Here is a 19,413-nt window from a genome sequence, read left to right as displayed (position 1 = left end):
TTTTTGACTTGTATATAAGAGCAGTGTTATAATTACTTTTCCCTTGAAAAGGTAAATTAAGGGGTTACTTTTTCTGTAATTTAATTATAGTTGCTTTGGTGTTATTTCATTAAATACTGTATAGACATAGAGCAATTATATATAAAACAGTGGATTTAACGGCTAATGTCATAATGTATGTTTTTAATGTAACCTCCCTTTAAAAACTTTGTTCATTTTACTAATATTTTATGCAATTTCATATTGTTTATTTAAAAGTTTTAAAAGAGCAGTTTCATGTATATCCTTATACGGTCCAACTGGTGGTTTATTTAGAAAATTAGAAATACGTAATGCAATACTTTTTAGATGGTAATTAGTACAGTAATCTATGTTGAAGATGTAATTAGCAAGTAATTAATTACTTTTTTTAGTTACTTACCCAACACTATATAAGAGACTATAATATGTGACCCTGGATCACAAAACCAGTCACAAGTCGCACGGGTATATTTGTGGCAATAGCCAACAAAACATTGTATGGGTCAAAATTATAGATTTTTCTTTTATGCCAAAAATCATTAGGATATTAAGTAAAGATCATGTTCCATGAAGATATTTTGTAAATTTCCCACCTTAAATATATAAAACATTTATTTTTGTGAATGGATGCAGCACTATTGCCAATAGAAATGGACAATTTTAAAGGCGATTTTCTCAATATTTTGATTTTTCTGTACCCTCAGATTCCAGATTTTCAAATAGTTGTATCTCGGCCAAAAACAAACCATACATCAATTGAAAGATTATGTATTCAGCTTCCAGATGATGTATAAATCTCAATTTAAAAAAAATTACCCATAAGGTTTTGTGGTCCAGGGTTACATATTATGCTAATAGTAGAATTTGGCTCTCATTTCTTGTGTTCTTTATCTTTCAATTTAGATGTGAATGTCCAATTAAATCGTTAAAAAAGGAGCTGTTGGTAAAGAAAATATTAATGAAGGTCCTTGCAACAAGTTTTTGCTGTGCTGATGAGGTAAGTTAATGTTTGTTTGTTTTTTGGAGGTTTATGATGAGGTGTTAGTAGAAATATGTATTTAAAAAATTTGGATTTAGTCTGAACAATTGAGAAAATCGACTAAAAAAAGATATATGTGCAGCAGACAGACATATAAAGACCATTCATAATTTTAATAGAAGCACTGTATAAAATCGACTAAAAAAAGATATATGTGCAGCAGACAGACATATAAAGACATGTAAAATCGTAGACTACATCAAATCATGCAATTGAGTTTTTTGTAGAGTATAAATAACAGTCCGGTCAGCAGATGTCACTATAAACGCATCATTGGTTCTCAGCTGGTTTTGTTTCAGAATCCTTTTTTTTTTAAGTTCAAAACAACAAAAACGCTTTAAAATAACAGCTCATTTTACAGTAATGTCTGAAAAAAAGAGATCACATTATGTTAGAAGACACATAAAATGCGGTTTTAAAGTACAAGCTGCATATTTAATTCAACAAAGCATTGTGCTGTTTGGTTATCTGCAGCTCATTCAAGCTTTACAAATGATGATCATTAGTTGTGAATGTATATTTATTCTGGGTTACACAGTAATCATGGTTACACTATAACCCAGGATTTGTTAAGTTAGCTTTTCAAAATCTATGAATTCAGCTGTCCGTTAATAAGTAATCCTGATTACTAAATACCGTCTAATGTGAAATGCAACACAGTTTCAATTCTGAAGTTACCTGGGCCTGTGGGAGTGTGTAAAGAAATGCCTTTTTATCTAAACAATTGCAACCCTGGGTCAGGATTTTAAAAGATTCAGTCTTGTTCTTTCTATGATACTCAAATAACTAAACAAGAGGAAACAGCCTGGGAACTTGGGAACCGAAAGAGGACACCAATGCCTGGGTGCCCTTGCTCTCTGTGTTCAAGATAATTGATCAAGGCCTTAGAGAAAAGAAGCTCACACAAATGCAAACAAGGCCAAATTCTTTTCAGATAACAGTCCACACAAACTCAAACTGCCTACCAAAAAAGAAAAGAAAAAATACATAAATCAATAAAAAAAAATACATGAATACAAATATTCTAAAGTACAAAATGTCATAAATAAGACAAACTAAAACTAAAACTATAGAAAGCTATTTTTGTACAAAAATTAAGAACTAATGATGATGTTGAATAAGTACAAAACTTCCAGAGTTTTTTAGTTTTTCAATTAGGCCTATCGATAAAATTAAGAATTTAATTAGGCTATACATTCCAGCTATAAAAAGGAATTCATTATAAAGACGACTGGGTTATATGACTGGGTTAATTCAAGAAAAAAATAGGCGTCATTGTGGCATTTCTACACTCCAGTGCCTTTTAGGCAGCGAAACTTTTGAAGAAAAAAAACAAACATTTCTTTGTTTTTAATCAAAAGCCCATCATATAGTCCAATATAGGCCTAAATCAAAGCGATTTAAATTGGGATAGCCTATTTTTAATATTTTTGCCTTGGACCCAGAGCATTGTGTAATATAATAAAATGTACTTGCTCTTTTTAATCAGCAGCCCATAATTATAATCAGTTGAAATGTAACATTATGCCTTAGCCTGTATTCAGAACTAGATAAAGGCACCGAAACCAAGGAAGGTGATAAATGAAGAAAACACATTGACCAACACACACAAACAAACAAACAAACAAAGAACACAAGCCTATCCTCTCATAGACTCTTTCAAGTCCACCCCATCATTTTTCTTTCTTGTAAAATGTTAAAAGTTCGTTGAGCTAATCTGTGACCGCCAGCTCTCGTTCTGCTTTCCCCGTGTTCACCTGTTGCGAGGCTCGTGCACTACACTCGCGATGTTTTGAAGGCCGCCTGTAGGTGGAGTCAGGAAAACATCTGGTGATCCGCGCGCTCTCTGTCGACACGTCCAATCTAATCCGCCGCACCGGACAGACACCGAGCGCACGGCGTCAGGGACAAGAACCCGACGCCTCCGAGACGAGTTAACGGCTGCGAGCGTGACACCGGAAAGCCCACGGTCTATATGAACGCCCCAAACAGTGTATAGACCGACTGGGAGGCAACCTCAGAGTGCACCAAATGAAGACGTGAATAAGAAGGAATGAAGTCATCTCCTGCGCTCTATGGCCAACAAACATCACCGATGAATGCAGTGATCGATCAAGCCGCCGCTCAAGAGGCCTCGATGGTGGAGGAATCGGTCTCGCTTGCTTTCGGCCGAATGCGCAGAATGTCGCGGGAGAGGTGTGGAAAGAGGCAGGTTGAGATCTATTAGTACAGACAGTCCCATTGATCATTCAGCTCAGCTGCTTTGCCCATCAGTGCAGTGCCTGGTTTAATACTGCCCAACGGACTGCTGGCACCATCGGGCTATGGGCGCACCGTACGGAACGCGGCGTTGCAAGCGTTTGTCTGATGAATAAATGACATTTGCGTCTCTCGCGCGTATCATGCTGGTGGACCCTCCGCCGTCACGCGCAGCGCTTCGGCTCCTGGAAATAAACTGAAATACGGTGCAATGTGTTCGTTTTGGAAATTCAATAAGGTGCGCAATAAAACCCCGTGTGAGTGCCGGACAGCATCGGACAGGGTCGCAATCCACGCCGTGGCCTGTGTGTGAAACGCGCCGGAGAATGGAGAAGTTCCTGCAGATAGCGCCCCATTCCTTGGCCATAGTGCTGTCACGGGTCAGCACGGAAGATGAAGCAGCCGCCGCGGTCACGGAGAAGCTTCAGCAACATCACACCGGCTATGAGATATTCGCCGACTTCAAAGCGGAGAACATGCAGCACTTCTGGAATAAGAAAGTCACAGACGCCATATCCGAGACCTTCTTCTTGGGCTGGATAGATGAACATGTTCTGCTTATTCAAGGCAAGGAGGATCATTTGGAGGTCCTGAGGGAAGGATGGACACGGAGGGCCCTCAAACCACCGCGGGGCTTCGAGATCAAGTGCATAGGTAAGTCTGACCAAACGGACCCTTGTTGCACAGTCAGGGGAAGGAAGCAGACAAGTTGTTAGCAGGAATTATGTGGGCGAACCTAGTGCCAGTATTTTGCCGTAAAGTATTTCAACACAGTGATGTGTAGTTGCAAAGGTTTGAGAAGTATCCTATACTCACCTTCATACTGAACATGCCAGTAAGGTGCACTTGTAAACTCAAATTGCAGTGTGTATTGAGACTCCCCACCATGCACAACTGTCATGTGAGGTTTATTTATCTGCTTAAATTATCTACATTGTAAACATGCATCTTTAAAAAGACAATGCATTTTACTGTAAAAAGTGTTATAGAAGTAAAAAATTTTTGAAGAAAACTTATTGAAAACTATTCAATAAGGCTTATTTTATAGTTATATTTTTATTTATTTATACTTTTATATTGAGATATATAATAAGTAAAAAGTAATCAATACTTTCCCAGAAATCCTTAAGTGAACCATCACATTTGAAAAAATGTTATTAACATAACTGTGGGCCTTTCTGGTATTTTTTCTCTATGTTATGCTGTGCTCTATGTGTAAGTTAAACAATTGATTATAAATGAGGCCACTTTCATCAACTTTAAATAGCTGAAACAAGCTGGCATATTAACATTATATTATTCAATGACACATACAATAAGGAATTATAAATTCTGCAGTATCCTGATAATGCTTGAAATATGTAGCAGTATTAAAAGTTGCCAGTTAGTTGACAGCTGCCAGTTGTCTAGAACCAGTTGCGTACATAGATTTACGTATCCTTTAATCATTGTCATGTCAGAAAAAAACTCCTTTTTTTTCAATCTTGGACAAATAAATTTGACAACTGGAATTTACAGTGAGATTTATTGTAAAACAAGTTTTTAAAACTGCTTTGAATATATATATACAATATACATTCAATCTAATAATGCTTTCCCATGCTAAAACACATTTGATGAGGATTTTCTTGTTGCATAAACAACATGAACAAGGACACTTGTTGCTATTACTTTCAAACCCCTTGTTCTGAAGGGTTCACCCATTCTTTGCTTCAATACTAACATAAATCTTGACGTCTACTTGAAGGAGAAAAAGGTTTAAAGTTAAAACTTTCCACTGGATTGTCCATCATTCAGAGTTGAAGTACGAAAAGTTGTGCTTTATCTCTGTGGAATGTTCCTATTCTCCCAAAATTGGCCAAAATTTCTTGACAAATTGATTTAAGCCCTGTTTACACCTGGTATTAAGATGTGTTTTGGTCGATCGGATCGCAAGTAGACGAGGGAGACACATACCCGTTTACACCTGGTGTTTTAATCTCTCTTTTGTCTCTCTTTCAACCACTTCTGTCCTGATTTCTTTGATGAGAGGATCTGTAAGCAGGGAAATGTATAGCCACGTTTCCACCGCAAGAACTTTCCCCAGGAACTAGGAACTTTGGGGTGGTACTCTGTGTGTTTACACCGCAGGAACCAGGGTCTACATGAAGTTCCGGGTAAATATTTCCCCCTCCGAAAGTCCCTGCTCGTGAGGTAGTACTTTTTCAAAGTTCAGGAACATTCAGGGGTGGGACTTGGGCACTGAACATGCTGATTGGTTGAGTTCATGCCGCATTTTGATTGGTTGACTCCACGCAGAATTTTATTCAACCACCATCTGTTGCGGTGCGTGCAGCAACAGTCGTCTACTATTCGAATCAACAATGGAGTTTAAAAAATATGGTCGATGGACCGACGACGAGGTTCAGGCTTTATTAAGCTTAAATTCAGAGGATGAAATCCAGTGGGAACTGTAAAGTCGTGTGCAGTCCTACGTCACTGGCCTATTTGCCTAATCTTCACGGTAGACCGCGGTGGAAACGTGGCTAGCAACAGGTCTGGGGGAAAAAAAGTTTCTGGGACATTTGTTCTGGGTAATTTAGATGGAAACGCTCTAATGGGCAAAATATGCTCGCGCAATTTACATATGAACGCGCACAGAGACGACGGAAAAACACACAGAGAGCATCAGCTTTCGTCTCTGCTCTGATAGCTGCAAGACGACGTAAAATGCCTGTGACCGTGAGTGTGTGTTAGAATTCAGGAATGGTGAGAGAACATTGTTGTCTTGAGACGAAAAACGTACCAAGCACAAAGTTTAAATCCCTTCTGGCTAGCACGCTTCCCATGTTTACGCATTAAGTCAGAAAATGGAGAGTAGGCAGTCTTTTGCAGCTGTTTGACCACATCATCTACACTACGAAAGCAATCTGGTCGAATGTGTTTTCGACTACCTCTGGAAGTGGTCGAAAGTGGACAAGCTCAAAAAGTTCAAAAAGTTTTAGACCCCGTTTGCACCTGTATTTAGCGTCGTCCACTTGGGATCCGATCAACTAAAACGCATCTTGATACCAGGTTTAAACAGGGCCTTACTCAATTGTAATTTAGGTTTTATGATGATGGCACTAAACTCTTTTTAGGACCGGATTTGAGGAATCCTGTCTTACCCCGATCGGTCTGCACAGCGCTGCTTCAAGTTGAACACACCTTAGTCGTAGCTCTCAGAAAATTACGAGTTTGCAGTACACGTTGTAATTACACATTCTACAAGCACGTGAAGGCTTCTTACACTTATGGTAATTACGACATGCCATTAACGTACCTATATTCCACCTGCAGTTTTCTGGACTCTTTGTACATGGCTGTGTTAACAAAATATATTTTCAAGGGTGAGACTGTGAGGGATTGGGCCTCCAGTCACACATAATGCAAACATAAAACAAACCATATTACTGCACTCGGCTCAAAGGAGAATTCTTCTCATTCCACCGCCTTTTGGAATGTGGTGATATGTCTAGTATTTGCAGATTTGAGTTTAGACTTTTTGACTTGAATGGGCTAATCTACATTCCAACTGATAAAATGATTGATTCATCATTTCGAATGTTTACAATGGTTTGGACTGTGTATTTAGTTTAAAAGAAGCATTCACTCTGGTTATTTTTCAGTTTGTGGTCTGATTTTATTACCTGAAAAGTCCTTAAATTCATCAATAGATTTTGAAAAATCCAGAAAAAAAATTATTGTGTCAACACATGCTGTTGTTACTCTTTTTAAAAGAAAGGTTCTCTATTGGCATTGATGGTTCCTTTAAGAACCGTTAACATTCACGGGAATCTTTCCACTGCACAAAAGGTTATTTGCTATGAATTTTATATTAAAATGTTCTTCACACTAAGATTTTTTTTTTTTTTTAAGAACTCTTCACTTGAAGGTTCTTTGAGGAACCAAAAAATAGAGCCATTGCATCGCTACAAAAAATCATTTTGGAACATTTATTTTTAAGAGCCTATAGCAAAGAATTTCATCACAGATTGTTCTTTTTTCTTGATTTTGTGAAGATAGCATCTTTTGTAACAACTAATGTAGTAAATATTGCAAGCAGTTATTGTCATGTGAAAGGATTATTGATCCTTGTCAGGTTAGGCATGCAAAAATACACACAAACATGAGGTCTTAAGTACCTATATTATAAGATTATGTACACAAATGAGGCTTTAAAATCTGTTGGTATTTTTTCAATTATGGTTCTGGATCATGTTTTATTTACACAGCAAATTTATACATGAACCAACCCCTTTTACAACCCCTATACTGTAACATAAATTAGAAATTCTTCCTTGCTGGCATTTAACATGAATATTCTGCTCTTCAATAAACTAATTCTTGATATAATTGTATAATTGTTGTTATAGCCTATATATTGTACTCTTGAGTTGTTTTTCTTCCTCCCATGCAGTGAAACAGACCCAACAAAAGTGAAGACTCAAAAGTTAAAAATGTATTTCCTTAGATGTATAACCCAGACATCACCCCTGCTAGCAAACACTGCCATCTAGACAGTTATAAAAGTTTCCATTAGTGCTAAAAATGTCTTGACATGGCACAGGTCCCCTAAGGTGTGTGATTATCACAAGCATGGCAAACAAGTAGTGTCAAGTAGAGTTCATAACTGTTTGTGTGAGCGGTGGGTAGGGTGTTTGTGCTCAGTGATACATCTGACATTAACTCAACTTATGTAAGGGAACTTTTTTCAGATCTTTGAACACTGTCTGGTAAAAACTTAATTGCAGACATGAAGTTTGACTTAAGCTTATCTCAAAGCTTTTGAAGTAAGCAGCCTGGGTGTTTTTACATTTGTATTTTGTAAAAATATTGCATAAGAAAAAGATATAAGCGATATAGTAAAGGAAAAGTTAATAGCAGCTAAGCGATAAAAGTGCCTTTTTAATGGTGTTGTTCTGCACCTTAAAAATAGTGATAAATAGACAAATCCATTTCAACTTTTGAGAATTTAGTTGTGCATTTTTCCAACATAAACAAAATAAGAACAGTTTCTACAAATTGTGAAAAACATAGCCTGCAATTATTTCTTCTAAATTATTAGAAATTTGAGATGTGTGTAACTCAAAGCCCCATATTTTCTTCTGGATGTCAGGATGAATTGGGTTGAAGATTTATATACTCTGGGTAAATTAGGGTGGCTACCTCTGATGTCTTTGGAGGTCGCCCAGAGACTGCAAGGTTTTAGATTTCACAAAACACTAACCACTTAGAGCCTTTTGGTAACCACACTCTTGAGGCGTCTGCAGAACAGCAATCATTTGTTGAAAAGTGAGAATCCCTCTTTAAACATGTTCAGCTTTTAGCATCTGACAGTAATGGAATGTGGTTGACTGTCCATAGATCACAGGGCGGAAACATACAAGGACCGTGATAGTACAGTGTCCCTGAAGGTCGTGTATACACATGGATTGTGGTGGCAGGTCTGCTTTTGGTGCAGATGGGAAGGAAGGCTGGGGGACAGGAAAGGGAACTCTGTGACAAGCCCTAAAAGCCTTGTCTTCAATAGGAGGAAAGGGAGGAGTGCTGAAGAGAATGAAGGGAAATAGCCAATGGATCAGCAAATCGGCATCATGTGGAGATGTGTGGACAGCCTGGCTCAGTCGTCAACTTTTCAGACAAAAGTTTTTATGTTGTTGACAGTTAGTCCAAGAGTGTTATGTGCCTGTTCCATAAATCATGAGGAATCCGTTTGACTTTATCTTTTGAGTTAAGGAAGTCAATTCCAATGAAAATGAAATATGCTTTGATCACATATACTGTACTTATTTACTTGCGTTTGCCACTAAAAAAGTGCAATATCGATGTGTTGACAGCATCTAAACGTAAATCATTTACTTAAAAACAACCTGTAGAAATGTTTACAAATCCTTATTTAATCTATGAATATTTAATTAATGGAATTAATCAGTTGATTATATTACATTTATGATCAATGTAATTATAAATCTTTAGAATCTGTATGATTATGTTGTGTGAGGAGCAGATCCATTTCAAGTCTTTATTCAATGATCTTTATTTTATTTATTTTTTTAATAGTTTATTTAAAACAATCCCATGTCGGTGTCATAGTGTTTATAGCCAAGGCTAATACGCATCTTCATTACTTCAGTAATTACTAAAAACTTTTAAATCCCACACCTATTAAAAATGGAAAATGTGCCACCTCAAGAAGGGTTATTATGACAGAGGTTTGCATTAGTGATATCAAAAATATTTTTTTCCCATTTTTGGAATAAATTATTTTGATTTTGTTTGTCTGTTGCGTTTCTTTATACTGTTTCGCCTGTTTTTTGGTTTTTATGTTGTTGAAAATTGGGCATGTTTAGGTTTACAGGATAGGATTAAGGAATCTAAAAATACATTATATTTATGTAAATAGCCTATATTTTTATGATATAAAAGGATTCGTTAATATTTTACATTTATCTAAATACTAATACTGCTTACATTTTAGATGTTGTCAGTTTGTCTATTGTGTCCATATTGTATGTTTCAGCATTTACCCAAATGTACAAAAAAGTTTTGGTTTCCTACAAATGCCTGCCTAAACAGTGAGTCCAAGCTGTAGTGGAAGCAGGATAAACAGCAGACGTACTAACAATAGGAGTTAAACGCAGTTCAGTGTTCATGGCTGTGTAGCACCAGCCGCTCTGCACGTCCTACAGAAGGATCCCAACATTAGAAAGAGCAGAAGTTTATTTTACAATTTCTGTGATCATTTTACTCTAATTTTAACCGTTTGTTTGTTGCTTTTCACAGAATGGGATCAAATAGTAATGTCTCAAATAAGCATTGTATCTCATGTCAAGAGGATGGTTAAAGGCACAGCAGCAAAGAAAACATCCTTGTTTAATAAAATAAATTAAAATATAATAATGTTAATGTAATAACAAGATACCAGGGAAAACAAAATACCAGAAAAAATAATTAAATTGTGTTATTGACCTTCTGTGTGCCTCCACTTGCTCGTTGTTCCCCAGTTCTCGAGGGGTAAAGGTTTGTTAGATGTGTCATCAGGTGTGTTGATAACACCTGATCATCCAAAGAGAGTAAATCATTTTGTGCATGTCTGTGTGGGAGAGGTGAGCAATAAGTCATGTTGAGTTGTGTTCTCTGTGGTGTTTTACTGCATATTTGGCTGATGTGGTGTTTGGGACTGTAATGCCTGTGCAGGTTCACTTTTAACACCTGGCACAAGTACAGATGCGCAAATTTCCATGCATGTTAAACTGCTCAGTTTACTTCTACATTAGTTTTTAAATTATGCACATAAAAAACATAAGGTGCACTCAGTAATGCTATTTTTTTTATGCAGTGTGATATGACAGTCGTCTTGGACTTACATTGACAACTAGTGAGGTGGCTGCAGCTTTGTGCAAAAGTTTTCACTTACACTTGGTCAAGTCTCCTTTATTTATATAGCACTTTATACAATACAGATTGTTTCAAAGCAGCTTTACAGTGATAACAGAAAAAGAGAAAAAACCTTGGGAGAAACCAGGCTCAGTCGGGGGGGGGGGCAGTTCTTCTCTGGCCAATGAACGAACACGTTGTCATTATAATTGTTTAGAAGGACTTCAAGCTTAGGACTCATATTCGGGTCGCCCGAAGTGCAACCGCACCATATGTCAGAGCACTTGCCCACATGGCTATGGCTCCGACCTTAGCTGCAATTTTTAATGATTTTAAGGATAGCAAAAACTGAAAAAACATTAGTCAGAGAGATGAATAAGATGTCCTGTTGCATTCTACATGTTGTCACTTCTTCTTGAGTCTCTCCATCTTTGTCTGACTCCGGTTTGAACATAAAAGGCAAAACGTTTTTTAAATTTTCAGTGCATGTCAGTGTGAGGTAAAAGGACACACGCTCTTGAAGCTCCGCCCTCTGTGCCGGGAGCAGCAGCTCATTTGCATTTAAAGGAACAGACACCCAAAACAGTGCATTTTTGCTCACCCTTAAAACGTAACAACTTTAACATGATATATACAAATATCTGTGGGTTATTTTGAGCTAAAACTTCACATACACACTCTGGGGACATCAAAGACTTATTTTACATCTTGTGAAAAGGGCATTGCACCACCCCTTTAACATCCATACCTACCTCTGCCCTTAACCTACCCATAGAACAATGCAAATATAGTTTGGTAGCATTATTAGTCAGAACATTTCATCCATCTGTCGGATTGACAGTTTGATATTGATGACACTTAGCAGCATAAATTCGGCAAATAAACATTAGTGGTCCTAAAACAGCCAAACAATATTAAGTTTTATAATTTGAAAGGTTTGTTTTCATTCATTAACTATGCATTTTAGCATGTCAGTACATATCTGAGCTTGCACTTTGGGCAAATAGACTTTTGATGAATTTTCCGGTTGAAAGCCCAGCTGTGGCTTTGATCTTTGGCCTGTAAGGAGATCTGAGAGTGATCTCTGTGATCTCTCCTTTAGCCTGGAGCCTAACCTGCACTCTTCACCTTCTCCCGCGCTCGCTTCCCTCATGTGTCACCTTGGTAGAACTTTGCTGAGTGTCGTCTCACTAATACCATTCTTGCACACTCTTATCAATCTTCTGTGTGTGTAGAGTCACTCCCAAGCGACTCTGAGAAGTTTCACACAAATCCATCTCAGTTCATTTCACAGTTGTTTGCTCTGTCTTGCTTTAGGGGCGCAGTCATTCTCTAAAGTTCCAGCCAATACAATAAATGTGCTAGTGCTTTGATAGTATCTTTTTAGCCCATTCATGCTTTAAACTTCCTACTTTTTAATGCTTTCTTCTTGCGGTCTTAAATAAATTTGTGTTCATGTGTAAAAAGCCATTTTACAGCCATGCCATTCAGTCAAACCTGTACTAGGAAGGGCAGCCTGTGGAGATTCTACAACCTGGCAAGTTGCCACTTGAAATGTTATTCTGACATTTATAGAGTGCTTTGAAAGGGGGAAATTACTGTGATAAAGACAATAGTCAGCAACACTTCTTTCAGTGTGTTCCTCTGATTAACGCAAAGTCTTAAGGCTTTAATGGAGTGGTATACAAAAATATATATTTTTGTGTCATACTATTGCTTCAAAAGCAATAGGAATAATTTTTGAACTCTTGAAAAGATAACCTTAAAGCTGCAGTCCGTAGATTTTCCTCTTTGTCGCCATCTCTGTTCAAAATCTGCAATTGCAGTTATTCGCGGAATTATCAACTTTACGTGGGTTGTGCCTCGGCACGGCACAGCGCGGATGAATTCAATGTTTTGAGGAGAATGTGCGGCTGTCAGTCACAGCGCCGGTGTGGATAGGCCTACTGTCATTCGGAATCACAGATTTCTACTTTTTGGAAGTATGACCAACATAAGAATTTTCACTGGAAAATATCGTCTGAACAAGTAAGTAACATTCACTTTTGTTCTGACCAGGGAAAAAAGCATTGCAGTAAATCGCGCTGATTAAATCTTAACAATCGCTTATATCACGTCAAACCGTGCAAATTATACTTTGTTCTCAAATTGTTAATTTTAACAGCATCAGCATTGCGTGACTACATTTAATGCCCTCCCGATATTTATCCTTGTTTTCGCATGGGCCCGGTTGCCCTCTTTTTTTCTGTAGCCAGTCCGAAGTCTTTTGCGTTTTACAGCGGGTGAATCGCCTGGTGATTGTCGTTTGAACCTCTCTGGATCCGCCATCAAATTGATGTTTAATTATATCAAGTGCTGTGAGAAAAGGCTATAAATCTCCACCTCCAACATCCTCACACGCAATATAGCCTACTAGCCGAGACTCCTTCTTTATGTGTACAGATGTGACGTAATGACGCAAAGACATGCTTGAATTTCCCGCGGAAATCCACCAGTACCACTGGAATTAAAAACATTATTACAAGCTTACCGTTTTGAAATGAGCTAAAGCAAGCAGATAGTTTTGAACACTGGCTGGTTATGTACTTTCTCAAACATTTATTTTGGATCATTTTTAACCCAAAAAAAGTTTAAAAAATATGACTATAAGACTGAGACCCCTGAAAATATCGACTGAAATACACTATATTGGCAAAAGTTTTGGGACATCTGCCTTTACTTGCACATGAACTTTAATGACATCCCATTCTTAATCCGTAGGGTTTAATATGGAGTTGGCCAACCCTTTGCACCTATAACAGCTTCAACTCTACTGTGAAGGCTTTCCACAAGGTTTAGGAGTGTGTTTATGGGAATTTTTGACCATTCTTCCAGAAGTCCATGTCTTTATGGACCTTGCTTTGTGCACTGGTGCACTGTCATGTTGGAACAGGAAGGGGCCATCCCCAAACTGTTCCCACAAAGTTGGGAGCATGAAATTGTTCAAAATGTCTTGGTAGTTCCTTTCACTGGAACTAAGGGGCCAAGCCCAACCCCTGAAAAACAACCCCACACCATAATCCCTCCTCCACCATACTTAGCATAATGCAGTCAGGCCAAGTACCATTCTTCTGGCAACCGGCAAACCCAGACAGAGAAGCGTGATTCGTCACTCCAGAGAACACGCCTCCACTGCTCTAGAGTCCAGTGGCGGTGAGCTTTACACCACTGCAGCCGATGCTTTGCATTGCACTTGGTCATATTAAGGCTTGGATGAAGCTGCTCGGCCATGGAAACCCATTCCATGAAGCTCTCTACGCACTGTTCTTGAGCTAATCTGAAGGCCACACGAAGTTTGGAGGTCTGTAGCTATTTACTCTACAGAAAGTTGGCGACTTCTGCGCATTGTGCGCCTCAGCATGCACTGACCCCGCTCTGTGATTTTACGTGGCCTACCACTTCGTGGCTGACTTGATGTTGTTCGCAACAATTGTGACTTATTGCACAGGTGGAAACCTATCACGGTACCACGCTTGAATTCACTCAGCTCTAGAGAGCGACCCATTCTTTCACTAATGTTTGTAGAAGCAGTCTGCATGCCTAGGTGCTTGATTTTATACAACAGTGGCCATGGAAGTGATTAGAACACCTGAATTCAATGATTTGGAGGGGTGTCCCAATACTTTTGGCAATATAGTGTATGAATGCAACACGGACCAAAGACATAAAAACAAACCAAAAGGACAGCATGCTCAAGTTTTTCTCATCATAGTCGTGATGTTGCCCCTTACAGTTTGGTATAGGCATCGTCCTACATCGTCCAAATAAATGTTTTTTCTCCAAAGATTTTTTATCAAATACATATATATTTTTTATGATTAAAAAATCAAAACCTGACGGCTTCTGCTGGAAATCTTATAATGGGCCGAGGTTGGATATTCCATCAGGACAATGATCCAAAACAAACATCAAAATCGACACAAAAATGTGTCATTGGGCACAAAACGAAGCTTCTGCCATGACCATCCCAGTCCCCTGACCTGAACCCTATAGAAAATGAGTTGAGTGAACTGAAGAGAAGAAGCACCAACATGGAGCTTGGAATCTGAAGGATCTGCAGAGATTCTGTATGAAGGAATGGTCTCTGTTCTCTTGTCAGGTGTTCTCTAAACTCATCAGGCACATCAAGTGATAACTCAAGGAGAAAACTTGGTTATCTTGGCCAAAAGGACGTTGCAATACTATGGTGCCAATAATTATGTCCAACGTGAACTAGAGAACATTCTTTTTTGAATGAAAGATCAAAAGGATTAACAATGCAGATTTATTCTCACAGCCACCTTTGCTCATATTTACAAAGGGTGTTAATCGGACAGTTCATCACGATATGACATGATATCGATTCTCTCAGCCAGCGATACGATATTTGCCGATACCTCAAAAAATTCTGCGATACGATTCGATTCAGGGCTATATTGGTCGATTTATCGATATTAAGATATTATGTGCCAAGTTTACACAACCAGTTACATTTTATGAACTCTGTGATCCCTCTCCCAATTGGGACATTTACAACAGAAGAATTAATTTGCAAAAACAGATTGTTCATAAATCATGTTTTTTTTATTGTGCATTCAGTAATATCAATTAAACTGCAGCTTGGTTGTTTTGATTAAGTAATATTAACATATAAAAAATAAATAAAATACAGGCAATTTACAAATAGTTGGGGGCCTTAAGCACATAAATGGGTAATTTCGCGCAAATTCATCTAAAAGCGCCAAATTTGGCACAGATGTAGCTCAGGTCATACCGAAATGATTTAGCTAGGGCGCCGGAGCCAGCGACCCTCGGGGCCAAGATGGCGGCCAAATCCAATATGGCCGCCGCCCGAAAAGGGTTCCGGCTTTAACTTTTGAACCACATGAGTTACAAATACAAACTTGATATGTTTTTCAGCTTAATTGATCATGAGAAACACATAGGAATGTTTATATTTATGACCCAGTATATCTGGACCCCTTGATCCTCCAATTCCAATATGGCCGCTGTCCAAAAAAGCAGTTTGGGCTGTAGTATGGGGCCTTACACACCATTGTTCGCGCAAATGCATCTACAAGCACCAAATTTGGCACAGATGTAGCTGAGGGGATACTGAAATGATTTAGCCAGGGCGCCCGAGCCAATGGTCCCTGAGATCAAGATGGCGGCCAAATCCAATATGGCCGCCGCCTAAAAGGGTTTCGGCTATAGCTTTTGAGCCAGATGAGATACAAATACAAACTTGATGTCTATTTTACCTTCTTTGACCATGGGAAACCCATAGGAATACTTACATTTATGATTGGGTATATCAGGACCCCCCAATAACCCTAAATTCAATATGGCTGCTGTCCGAAAAACGGTTTTGGCTACAAATTTTGAACCAAATGCGCTACAAATGAGGATGTGGTGTCTATTTTATGTTTATTGACCACAGGAAGTCCATTGGCATATTTATATTTATGCTTGTGTAAGTCTGGAACCTGTATTCTTTTCAAGACTGTGGTTGAAAATCCTTTTTTTTTACCACAACTTTGAAGGTTATTCTCAATGTTGATTCATTTCCTTATAAAAGTGAAATGGTTTTCAGTTTACCACAGGTGAATACATTTCAAAGTGTAATCATATAAGAAAGAATAAGACACAAGTATTATTGCAAGGCAATATTTATATTATATCAAATTGTTAAAATAATAATATAGTCAATTTTTCCAAAACTCTTAAAGGTTTGCTTAGCATAACAAAAAAACAGCAATAAAATAAAAAACAACAGTGAATTATCATTATCACTCACAATCACTGGATCTCTCATTGTCTTCACCATCATTGTTTGTACAAGCACCCTCACATGCACATATAGAAGTGCAACGAACTACGGCTTTACAGCACTTACAGTGCCCTCTACATGCTGTCTTGCAGCCACAGTGGAGGAGAATGGTGCAGGCTTTACTGGCGTCTCCGAGATTAGTCCAGTAAGGTTCCCAAGTCTTGCTCGTAGAGTCCCGAAACCATCCCCATGCATTGAACTCTGGGATATCTTGCTGGACAGCGGTTGCCTGATTCCAGTAGAAGCTGGCCTGCAGCAGTGCTCTTTTGATGTGCTGAATCAATGCAGCTTGGGTGGGTGGCAGGTTCTCGAAAGACTTGGTACCATTCGAGAAAAGGTGATGTCTAGCTTCATCTACACGGCTGGAACCACAGCTCTTGCTGTACATGATGATGACCATACGCTCCAGTCTTTGGACATGGACGTCATTGTTGATCTGTTCAGGCTCCAAGGTGAGGGTAACCAGAGATTCTGTGAGATCTGGTGTTGCCTCCCAAGCTGCCCATGCACTCTTTTTCCCATGGCACAGAAAGGGTGAGGTTGTGTCACAGCCTGTTAAAGCGTGGAAGAGTGGTAAGGCTAGTGACTTCTGGGGACCAAGATCCTTGCCGTCCTTCGGATGAGAAGTAAAACCGAGGTCCTGACTCTCTGTGGTCATTAAAAATCCCATGGCATTTCTCATAAAGAGTAGGGGTGTAACCCTGGTGTCCTGGCCACATTCCACACATTGGCCCTTACCAATCATGGCCTCCTAATAATCCCCTTACATTGAATTGGCTCTATCACTCTCTCTCCTCTCTCCACCTATAGCTGGTGTGTGGTGAGCGCACTGGCGCCGTTGTTCTGTGGCTGCCGTCGCATCATCCAAGTGGATGCTGCACACTGGTGGTGGTTGAGGAGAGACCCCTGATATGATTGTAAAGCGCTTTGGGTGTACAGTAGTACATATGAAAGCGCTATATAAATGCCTCATTCTATTCTATTCTATTCTTGCTGATTTCATGAGCAGGAATGTCCCTATAGTTTTTTCCACCTGCAAAGCCGATCCAGAGCTCTGTGAGGCCGAGTGTGTTGAAGAAGCGGATGGCAAGGATGACAACATCGCTGTCGACAGTCTGGACAAATGCCTTTTTATGGCCATTGGCCCCAGCATGTGCAAGATGCAGGATTATTCTAGTGCTTCTGGATGATTACAAGGCTGAAGGGCAGACATGTCATACCCTGGTCTGTTGGAGAGTACAGCATCTTTCTTGGTGGAAAGGAGGAGTTTACCTGACATGCCATGCTTGGTTATCTCTTCACTGATATATCCAAATAGTTAAATATATAACAATATATCCAGTATATACTGTATATAATAGATATATCCAGTTACATTTTGGAATTGGAGTTCTCCTATCTCCTTTAGTTCTTGATCCGGTTCCTCTGCGTTGGTGAGTTTGTGTTTTGAGGTTCTCCTCTGGATATGTGTCAAACACAATATCCAGTCACGTGACAGATTCATAGCTCATGTGTGACCTCACAAACCCAGCAATATTGGTGTTAACGTAGTCATGGAATGTTTTTTTAAGTAGTTGGCCGGACCATTTGGACCATGAGCTATGAATCTGTCACATGAGCTCATCATGTACAGCAAGACCTGTGTTTCAAGCCGTGTAGATGAAGCTAGACATCAGTCTCTCGAGAACCTGCCACCCACCCAAGCTGCATTGATTCAGCACATCAAAAGAGCACTGCTGCAGGCCAGCTTCTACTGGAATCAGGCAACCGCTGTCCAGCAAGATATCCCAGAGTTTAATGCATGGGGATGGTTTCGGGACTCTACGAGAAAGACTTGGGAACCTTACTGGACTAATCTCGGAGACGCCAGTAAAGCCTGCACCATTCTCCTTCACTGTGGCTGCAAGACAGCATGTAGAGGGCACTGTAAGTGCTGTAAAGCCGGAGTTCGTTGCACTTCTATATGTGCATGTGAGGGTTCTTGTACAAACAATGATGGTGAAGACAATGAGAGATCCAGTGATTGTGAGTGATAATGATAATTCATGTGAGAGACCATGAGAATTCACTGTTGTTTATGTTATTGCTGTTTTTTTGTTATGCTTAGCAAACCTTTAAGAGTTTTGGAAAAATTTACTATATTATTATTTTAATAATTTAACATAATAGAAATATTGCCTTGCAATAATAATTGTGTTTTATTCTTTCTTATATGATTACACTTTGAAATGTATTCACCTGTGGTACACTGAAAACCATTTCACTTTTATAAGGAAATGAATCAAAATTGAGAATAACCTTCAAAGTTGTGGTAAAAAAAAAAAGATTTTCAACCACAGCCTTGAAAAGAATACAGGTTCCAGACTTACACAAGCATAAATATAAATATGCCAATGGACTTCCTGTGGTCAATAAACATAAAATAGACACCACATCCTCATTTGTAGCGCATTTGGTTCAAAATTTGTAGCCAAAACCATTTTTCGGACATCGGCCATATTGAATTTAGGGAATTTGGGGGTCCTGATATACCCAATCATAAATGTAAGTATTCCTATGGGTTTCCCATGGTCAAAAAAGGTAAAACAGACATCAAGTTTGTATTTGTATCTCATCTGGCTCAAAAGCTATAGCCAAAACCCTTTCAGGCGGCGGCCATATTGGATTTGGCCGCCATCTTGGTCTCAGGGACCATTGGCTCGGGCGCCCTGGCTAAATCATTTCAGTATCCCCTCAGCTACATCTGTGCCAAATTTGGTGCTTGTAGATGCATTTGCGCGACAATGGTGTGTAAGGCCCCATACTACAGCCCAAACTGCTTTTTTGGACAGCGGCCATATTGGAATTG

General features: G+C 39.0%; 1 protein-coding gene across 1 annotated transcript in view; it reads left to right on the top strand.

Moving 5' to 3' along the window:
• The first annotated feature begins 1,160 nt into the window (after window positions 1-1,160).
• Window positions 1,161-19,413, top strand: part of stox2a (storkhead box 2a) — a 59,376-nt gene continuing 41,123 nt past the window's right edge. The window contains exon 1 of the mRNA XM_081361789.1: window positions 1,161-3,973. Coding sequence (XP_081217915.1) covers window positions 3,646-3,973 — 328 coding nt within the window. The 5' untranslated portion in view covers window positions 1,161-3,645. The remainder of the gene's footprint in view (window positions 3,974-19,413) is intronic.

This window comes from Scardinius erythrophthalmus, assembly GCF_964197995.2.
Source record: "Scardinius erythrophthalmus genome assembly, chromosome: 3".
Lineage (NCBI taxonomy): Eukaryota > Metazoa > Chordata > Actinopteri > Cypriniformes > Leuciscidae > Scardinius > Scardinius erythrophthalmus.
Note: the sequence above shows the minus strand (reverse complement) of the source record. Positions and strands in the feature narration are given on the sequence as shown.